This window comes from Sinocyclocheilus grahami, unplaced genomic scaffold, assembly GCF_001515645.1.
Source record: "Sinocyclocheilus grahami isolate Dianchi unplaced genomic scaffold, SAMN03320097.WGS_v1.1 scaffold21.1, whole genome shotgun sequence".
In the NCBI taxonomy this organism is placed as follows: domain Eukaryota; kingdom Metazoa; phylum Chordata; class Actinopteri; order Cypriniformes; family Cyprinidae; genus Sinocyclocheilus; species Sinocyclocheilus grahami.
This window is the reverse complement of record NW_015505200.1, coordinates 4,087,508-4,097,469: the sequence shown is the minus strand read 5'-3', so window position 1 is coordinate 4,097,469 and position 9,962 is coordinate 4,087,508. Positions and strand designations below refer to the sequence as shown.

The following is a 9,962-nucleotide window of genomic DNA, read 5'->3' as shown; positions in this document are numbered from 1 at the left end:
TATATATGTATATATATAGTTTAAATCTTGCAATTCTAGAGATATAAATTCACAGTTTATATCTTGCAATTCAAAAAGTCTGATTTGTGAGATAAAAAGTCACAATTACCTTTTTAATTTTTTTATTCCGTAGAAGAAACAGGCTTTCATATTTCATTTAATTTTTACAATGGCTGAAAAATTGCTTACAAATTTTAACTGCATTTATTACATGGCATGCAAATTAATTAATCACATTGATCACAGTAGATCACAGATGAATATTTGTTAAAAAGCCCTCAGATCACTTAAGTCAGTTTATTTCATTTTTGTGTTCATTTTTTATTGCATCATTTTTAATATTTCATCACAGCATTAAATTAACCACCCCAGACTTTCAGTCTTGTAATTTTAATGTCACCATTTCAATTTGTGAAATAAAAATGTGGGCGAAAAAAAATGTCTGTAACAGATATGCCACAGCCTTGTGGTTGGGTTCATGTAATCACATAATTACATATAATTATTTTGAATTATTCATATGCTTCACACAGAATATGTGTATCAATTTTACATGACTCTGGTGACTTCCTTATGAGTCAGTCATCACTGTGACCTCCCATGCCTTTGTTTTTTTCTGAACAGACGAAAATGCCAAACTTGGTACTGCAATGCGCTACGAGGAAATTGGTGAGACGATGTGATTTTCCTGTGGCTTTTGGTTTTTAAATCAGTCCTTGCTTGTCTCTTCGAGTCATTGTCAGAAAATACTGAGTTTGACCAGGGACAGAAATCAACTCTGACAAACTCTGTCAGAGAAATAGACAAAACAGTAGAAATCATTCTATAAGTCATGAAATGTGGTGGTGTTTGTCTGTATACTGTGAAGAAGGCATCAGTGTGCTGTGTAGTGCCTCATTCTTCCTCCTCATGGGAAAAATGTGACTTGTTTTTTTCTTTTTAATCTTATCAAAGTTGTTATGTTTACCCCTACAGCAAAGGAAAACCCTCTCATTACTGTCTTGTGTTTTTTTGTGGTGTGATGTGTAACTGTGATTGTGGTTTGTTCAGAGTTGCGTATCCTGCTCCTTTGTGGCAGTGATCTCCTGGAATCTTTCTGCATCCCTGGCTTATGGAAAGAAAGTAATGTAAGATATAATTATTCTTTCTTTCCCTGTGTTTCTTACTCATAAATGGCTAAATATTTTATTAAATATTCTAGCGCACAGTTTGTATGTTTGCCTAAATTAAGCAATATCTCAAGTAATCACATCCTTGTTTATATTCAGATCGGTGACGTGCAGTTGTGAATATGATATATTGCTATTGCTTTTATTCAACAGTTCAATAAACAGTTAGTTAATATTGTAGACACAACATTGATGGTTGTCTGTTTTGCTCCACCAATGAAATGGTTCCAAATGAAGCGAAAGCAGAATCAAGCATTGAGCATTTCCAAGCAGCAAAGTTTTTTTCTTTTTCTTGAAAGAATCAGTGTTTTTGAACAAATCTTTTAAGTGAACAATTCAGTGACTCAATCATAAAGATAATCACTTGCCCTGTGTCTGAAATCGCCCCCTATACCCTTAAATAGGGCACTATTTGAGGGGACAGCCATTGTTAGTGGTGTCCGAAACCTTAGTGGACCTTATCGAGTGCACTCATTCAATCCCACAATGCACAGCAATAACGAGTGCAACTGATGTATGCTCAATGGCTAGAGAATACCTGCACTGAATCAACAGCACAATACAATACAGGTATAAATTCATTGTAAATTAATTATTTAATTGTTTAATTAGGGTTTATACATAATTTCCATGACAGAGTTCAAGATAAATCCTTTCATCTTACAACTGGAGCTGCCAGTTTGCCAGTTTCGAACTATGCGAAACTATGCGAACAGTGCACTAAGTGTCCGAATTCACTCACTCGTTTTCATTCACTCCTTCAAGTGAACTGTATTAGTGGCCTAATGGGGGCGATTTCGGATTCAGTCTTGATTTGTACCTTAATCAATCTGGGTTTTTGAACAAATCTTTTAAGTGAATTTATGAATTCGGAGCAGCATACTACTTGTACTAATTCTGCCATAGAAAGATTAGTAGTAGAGTAGTAGTAGAATGCTAGCATGCGGTTTGAATTGTTTGAGTCAAGATATTTGTCGCTTGTCTCCACCTACTGGTGGTACAATGTAACCTGCTTAAAGAATCACTGATTATTTCCACACTACTAAACATTGTTTTTTTATATTTTGAGTTAGTTTTTATTTTTATGTTTTGTGTTTAATTTTTGTTAATTTTATGTTTTAGTTATTGAGTTGTGTAGTTTTTGTCATTTTTATTAGTGTTTCTTAAAAATATGTCTATACAGTCTTTATTAATTAAATTTTTGTTTAGTTTGAGTTATTTTAATATGTATGAGTTATTACAACTAACTGAAATAAAATAAGGTTATTTTTATGTTTTATTTTATTTGTTTTAAATATTTTGTGCAAGTAATAATTTTTTATGGTTTTAGTTTTTTGCTACTGATTATATTATTGTAATAATGTTTTTATAAAAATGATAAATATAATGTGACAGTCATTAAATTTTGATGCAAAGTATGGATTAAGGCAATTGTAATCAACTTGAAACCTCACAAATATATATATATATTTTTTTTTTTCAGAATAACACGCATTGATGAATTTTACACAATAAGAGAAGGAACATATATTAATAAAGAAAATAGCATCAGTTTTGATTGATCAATTATAGCACTAACAATGCATCTTTAGCATGTGTTGTTAAACTACACTCTTAAAAATAAAGGTGCTTCACGATGCCATAGAAGAACCTTTTTGTCTAAATGGTTCCATAAAGAACCTTTATCATCTGAAGAACCTTTCTGTTTCACAAAAGGTTCTTTGTGGCGAAAGAAGGTTCTTCAGATTATAAAAAGGTAAGAAAGAGATGGTTCTTTAAAGAACCTTTGACTGAATGGTTCTTTGTGGAACCAAAAATGGTTCTTCTATAGCATTGCTTGAAGAACCTTTTGAAGCACCTTTATTTTTAAGAGTGTAAGTATGTGATTATTATATTCTTCCAGATGGAAGTGATTGTGGGGGATTTTGGGATAGTGGTGGTTCCTCGGGATGGAGCTGACACAGAAAGGATAATGAACCATTCATCTGTGCTCCGAAAGCATAAGGTATTATTTGGGGTACAACCTTTTAGCTTTGCTTCTGTAGTTATTATTTGCAACTGAAAACATGTTTCACAGCAACTGTGTTTTACTACACAGTAAATGCATGCCGTGTAGAGTGTGTTTGCTGTTTTGTGATGTTAATACTGCTTTGGTTTTCCTCTCACAGGACAATATAATCGTGGTAAAGGATGAAATCGATCACCCGATGTCAGTCGTCAGTTCCACCAAGAGCAGGTGCGTGTTCTCGCCGTCTCCGCATAATTCATCTCTCCGTTCTGCACCGCAACCTTCTGCTTTTCTCCTCACCAGACTGGCTCTTCAGCACGGCGACGGTCACGTGGTGGATTACCTGAGCCAGCCCGTCATCGACTACATCCTGCAGAGTCAGCTCTACATCAATGCTTCTGGATAGGGTGGGGAAGTCCACTTCCGAGCCGTCAGTCATCCCTGTCTGTCTCTCTGTGTGTAATCTAGAGTAAAATCCTCCTGTGCTACCACTGCTTTTCCATGTAGAGGAGCATTAATCTGTCCTCCCCTCTTACTCGTGTCTCACTGGGATGTACAGCACTGTGCCTGAGGGATCTGCTCCACCAATCAGCTTTAAGGGACTGGGTGGGCTTAGGTGCCCAATAGGAGGAAGAGGAGAGAGCCTCGCTAACACTATGACAGGAAAAGAGAGTGTTTTTGATTGAATTAGATAATTCATTGCCTGCTATAATGTCGGTCTTTGCTGTTGATTTAATACTCTCTGTACTTGTAGTTGCATGCCTACGGGTTTTCTTTCAGCGCATGAGTGTTTAAAATACCACGTAGACCGTAGTCTGTGGTTACAGTGTTTGCAAAAAAAACTGTGCTTTGACTCATCTCACCTCTAAATATATTTTCTATTCATCAATCAACTGTATGTACAGAGAACATCTCATATACTTTATTATGGCTCAGTGTTTTGTCTTCAATGTGCATTCATGTATACGTGGAGTATTTGCTTGCACATTAAAGAATGCGATTTCATTTACTTTGCTTTCGTGCGCATTTACTTCTCACAGAGCTCCTTTGCTCAACATTAACATGCTAACATGCCACGGATGTGGTGTCTAGTAAAGCCGGTCACTGCCTGTGCATCAAACCATTTGTTTCAGGATGAGATTCCTTGCGCTTTCGCTTGTTTTGTGAAGAGTCCACGTTGAGATCGTTCGAGTTTTCTGTTCATGTTAGACAATGACAAAAAAAAAATGATATGCTTTCAAACTCTTTTTAAAGCCGTTTGATGGTTGGAACATCCTTTAAATGATTAGAATAATATTTGAGCTGCTGCACATCTAATACAACCTTTATAAATGATTCAAAGTGTATTTGATGTGAACAATAACAGATTCAGCGAATTATGTATATTGTGCATAATTGATTGCGAGCTTATGGAAGGCTCCGGCCTTACGATATGAAGAAGACTTCAATATATTACTGTGATTATTGTTTTTCATATGATAATGCTTTATAAGTCTCCGGTTAAACATGATGATTAATTTTGATCATTTTAACTAGAAACTCTTCATAAATAAAACTAGAAGCCAGAATGTTAATCTTCAAAAATGTGAAGCCTATTAAAATACTGAGATTGTAACTTTATTAGATATTCCTTGTGTAACCACTTCATACCCAGCGTTTACTAGGTTTACTGTACCTCATATGCTGTTGGTTATGTTCATTGTCACAGACATTAAAGGAGAAATATCCTTGCTCAGCGCCGGGATAAAAATTTGGATATTATAATATATTTAGCAACAAATAATATATTTAGTTTTGCATCCGACATGCCATTATCAAATGTTTTAAGTTATATTTTATAGAAAAGTCCAAGATTCTCTGACAAAGCTTGTCACACTTTTATTACCAAATGTATTTTCTATTACTAAAATAAACTATTAAAAATTGTTTAAAAATCATTTTAAGTTGAAGTACTAAAATTACTAAAACTGAAGTAAAAATAAAATTAAAGCTAAATAGAAAATTAACAAAAAACTAAGAAATTACAAAAGCACATATCAAAATTACTACAACTTTAAATAAAATGAAAAATAAGCTATATTATAATATATTTAGTTTTGCATCCGACATGCCATAATCAAATGTTTTAAGTTATATTTTATAGAAAAGTCCAAGATTCTCTGACAAATCTTGTCACACTTTTATTACCAAATGTATTTTCTATTACTAAAATAAACTATTAAAAATTGTTTTTGTTCATTGAAAAAAAAAAAGCTAAACTAAAATATAAATAAAAGATGAAAAACCTCAAAGTAAAAAACTTTAACAAAAATTCGAAATGGTGCCTAGGCTGAAATAAAATCATTTTAAGTTGAAGTACTAAAATTACTAAAACTGAAGTAAAAATAAAATTAAAGCTAAATAGAAAATTAACAAAAAACTAAGAAATTACAAAAGCACATATCAAAATTACTACAACTTTAAATAAAATGAAAAATAAGCAAACACACTGAACAAAAGCTAATTTAAAATATTGATACTATAATAGTATACAAATAATACAAAAAACACTGTTTCACATTGCACTTGACTGCATGTTTTGCATGTCGTGAATTATTGTTATAACTCACCTAGTGAGCTCATAACATCAGTGATTGTATTTAAGGTATCACTAACAGCATCCCTGGCATTCTTTGCGTTTTCAAGTGCCCCAGTGGACTCCATGACAGCCTGATTTTACAACAAAGAAAATAAAATTTAGCATATATCCCCACATCACATGTGATTTCAAATATCTTTCTCAAATAGTTTTATGTAAGCAGACATTCTTACATTCTTTGCTTGAGTTAACTGTGCTTTTGCCTGGTTTTTGTCTTCATTCAGTTTGTCTCTAAATACAGATGCCCCTGTCGTCAGTCCATCCACGTCCTTTTTCAGTTTAGTGGCAGCTTCCAAAATATCCAAAGAGGGCGGAAGAGCATCTGACATTCCCTGTGGAGACACATACAAGCACCCTGTGAGCACATTCAAAACTTTCTGTATACGACTCAACTCGGGTCATTTAGTACAGCTAGTGACAAACGTTGTGAGAAACTGAACTATATGTCTTTCTGTGAAATACAAATACTGTTTTTACTAAATAAATGGGTGAGTACTCAACGTAACAGGTCGCCATACCTCCAGTTTGGTTGCAGTGTTTGTAAGAGTGTCGATAGTATCCTGAGCATCTCTGTAGTGAGCAGACATTGCCTCCAGAATGTCCTGAGTCTTAATGTTGTCAGCTATGGCCTTCTGGATGGTGGCATTGATGTTAGGAAGTTTTCGAATAGCGGCATCTGCCAGATCCTTATTACCACTGATCTGGTCATCAAATCCTGAGACACAATAGAGAAATGCATATTTTTAAAGAGTTAAGGTTAATTGTGTTGGATAGTTTAAATAATGACAGAACATTATCTGGAGATATATACACTACTGCTCAAATGGTAAGGTCGGTAAGAATTTTTTTTTAATTAATACTTTTATTCAGAAAGGATTCATTAAAATGATCAAACAAAATTACTACAACTTTAAATAAAATGAAAAATAAGCAAACACACTGAACAAAATCTAATTTAAAATATTGATACTATAATAGTATACAAATAATACAAAAAACACTGTTTCACATTGCACTTGACTGCATGTTTTGCATGTCGTGAATTATTGTTATAACTCACCTAGTGAGCTCATAACATCAGTGATTGTATTTAAGGTATCACTAACAGCATCCCTGGCATTCTTTGCGTTTTCAAGTGCCCCAGTGGACTCCATGACAGCCTGATTTTACAACAAAGAAAATAAAATTTAGCATATATCCCCACATCACATGTGATTTCAAATATCTTTCTCAAATAGTTTTATGTAAGCAGACATTCTTACATTCTTTGCTTGAGTTAACTGTGCTTTTGCCTGGTTTTTGTCTTCATTCAGTTTGTCTCTAAATACAGATGCCCCTGTCGTCAGTCCATCCACGTCCTTTTTCAGTTTAGTGGCAGCTTCCAAAATATCCAAAGAGGGCGGAAGAGCATCTGACATTCCCTGTGGAGACACATACAAGCACCCTGTGAGCACATTCAAAACTTTCTGTATACGACTCAACTCGGGTCATTTAGTACAGCTAGTGACAAACGTTGTGAGAAACTGAACTATATGTCTTTCTGTGAAATACAAATACTGTTTTTACTAAATAAATGGGTGAGTACTCAACGTAACAGGTCGCCATACCTCCAGTTTGGTTGCAGTGTTTGTAAGAGTGTCGATAGTATCCTGAGCATCTCTGTAGTGAGCAGACATTGCCTCCAGAATGTCCTGAGTCTTAATGTTGTCAGCTATGGCCTTCTGGATGGTGGCATTGATGTTAGGAAGTTTTCGAATAGCGGCATCTGCCAGATCCTTATTACCACTGATCTGGTCATCAAATCCTGAGACACAATAGAGAAATGCATATTTTTAAAGAGTTAAGGTTAATTGTGTTGGATAGTTTAAATAATGACAGAACATTATCTGGAGATATATACACTACTGCTCAAATGGTAAGGTCGGTAAGAATTTTTTTTTAATTAATACTTTTATTCAGAAAGGATTCATTAAAATGATCAAAAGTAACAGTAAAGACGATACAAAAGATTTCTATTTCTAATCAATGCTGTTCTTTTGAACTTTCTAATCCTGAAAAATGTATCACGATTTCTAAAAAAAATATTAAGCAGCACATCTATTTTTAATACTGATTATGAAAAACCATGTGACACTGAAGACTCGGAGGAATGGCTACTAAAAACTCACATTTAAAATATATTATTATAGTTATTCGAATAATAACAGGGACTGCAGATTAAATGATCTCTGTAGCTAGTTCTGGGGCAGTCATGGACTGTCCATTGTCTCTGTTAAATAAACAAACACAATTTGAATAAAAATAAAAAACATTTTACAATATTCTTGTTTTACTGTATTTTTAATCAAATAAATGCAGCCTTGGTGAGCATAAGAGACTCCTTCAAAAACCTTACAGACCTTTTGACTGACAAACTCTTCAACTGTAGTGCACACATAATATTTAACAGCTTGTAGAAGTCTAGTGTTCATCTGTACCTTTGAGTGTCTCTAGTGTATTATCCAGACTATCCATGTTGTTGGCAAAGATTTCCAGAGATTTATTTTTAACAGCTTCTGCTGCATTTGCCCTTGGAAGAAGTTTGTCTTGAACCTTAAATAAAGTAAAAACAATTGTTAATTTCCCCGTTGACCCAGGAACAGCCATTAAAGGTCAATCTTTTCACAGAGATATATAAGTCTTGTTGCAATTTTTTGATTGTTGTCAGCATATCATCGACATAACATCAAGCTAATTTTCAGTCATCACATTCTTACACATATTTCACATATTGGTCTTTGAAATGATTGGTTTCTGAACATCCACACTGTCAGGAATGTTTAACAGAGGATTAGGTTTACCTGTTGGAAACTCTTGGCCTTATTGAACAGATCAGCTGTCTCTTTCTGCTCATTGAGCATATACTGCTGAAAGTCCTGGTACTGTGATAAATTCCCCTCCACCATACCCTTCAGACCGTCGAACTTGGAAACCACACCAGCAATGTCCTTCTGCAGAAACAGAAAGATAATAGTACACATTGTTCATGTTATATTGCGTATTTTTGTAGACTCCAGCATGAACAGCTAACATTTTGTAGAAGCGAATAGGGGTTCGAACAAAGACTTGCATCTCCCGTATTCCCCAATTTTCAAACTCTTCTACAAACATAAATATTTAATTCAGATTGACTACCGCCAGGGGCTTTGGAAGTTTCTTCTCCAGGTCAGATAACTGTTTGAGAGTGTTCTGAGCCACTCCGCTCTCCTTTCCAGCTGCATCAGTCAGTTGAATGGCCTTCCTATCCATGTCAAACACTTTAGTTACATCTGCTTCATACCTGAAAACAACATCATTAGAAAGTAAGGTCACAGTCTTTATCTCTGTACAATGAAGGTAAACACTTCGGTACTATAGAGAACATTATCTGGTTTAACAGTGTTTCTAATAGAAAAGTTAAGCTATATGCAACTTACTGTCTTTTGAGGTCCCTGAGCTCGTCTTTGACATTATTTTCTCGGTTGATGACACCACGGATGAGGTCTAGGGCTTTCTCAGATTCTGCTAGAGAATTGGCTGCAATGGTCTCCACTGTCACTGCCTCACCTTGGTGCCTGGCAAGAAAACACCCTTCAGTCACATATTTTGGATGCACAACAAGATATGTACTGCAGATGTGCTGTGGAAGTCTAGTCAGTGGTTAAAGACATTTTTAATGCAATGGTTCTCAACTATCTTACCATGGACAGCAAGGGAAAAAACAATGCTAAATGCAAATAAGGCAACAATTGTAATCCAATTGATAATCATGCATAGTTATGATAGCAAATCCAATCCATGACTTAGTTTTTTAAAATTTTGTACAATAAAAATGTCTTCACATGATGTTCCCTATAAAGTCTGGGTCGTGAAGCAAAAAAGGTTCAGAACCACTACATTTTAATGTGAAACTGTTGGAGAGCTTTTGTTGGCTAACCAACTGCCTTATTAGTGCACATGCAGTTATGGATCTCAACATGTGTTGTTTAACTGTTTGTGGCATTTGAGACTAACACATGACTTACTGCTCAGCAAGATCAGCAGCTCTCTGAACCAAATCAGAGAAGGTGTCAGCGCCTGGCAGCGCATCACCTGAGGGAAACTCCTGAAATAGACATACAGGGAATGA

The 9,962-nt window shown here is 34.9% G+C and overlaps 1 protein-coding gene and 1 pseudogene across 1 annotated transcript in view; one reads left to right on the top strand and one right to left on the bottom strand.

Moving 5' to 3' along the window:
* Positions 1-4,353, top strand: part of LOC107557267 (nicotinamide/nicotinic acid mononucleotide adenylyltransferase 2-like) — a 14,683-nt gene extending 10,330 nt beyond the window's left edge. The window contains exons 7-11 of the mRNA XM_016240634.1: positions 625-669; positions 1,051-1,127; positions 3,073-3,174; positions 3,338-3,405; positions 3,481-4,353. Coding sequence (XP_016096120.1) covers positions 625-669; positions 1,051-1,127; positions 3,073-3,174; positions 3,338-3,405; positions 3,481-3,583 — 395 coding nt within the window. The 3' untranslated portion in view covers positions 3,584-4,353. The remainder of the gene's footprint in view (positions 1-624; positions 670-1,050; positions 1,128-3,072; positions 3,175-3,337; positions 3,406-3,480) is intronic.
* A 2,503-nt stretch (positions 4,354-6,856) lies between these two features.
* The window catches only part of LOC107558387 (laminin subunit gamma-2-like), a 10,727-nt pseudogene continuing 7,621 nt past the window's right edge, over positions 6,857-9,962 (bottom strand).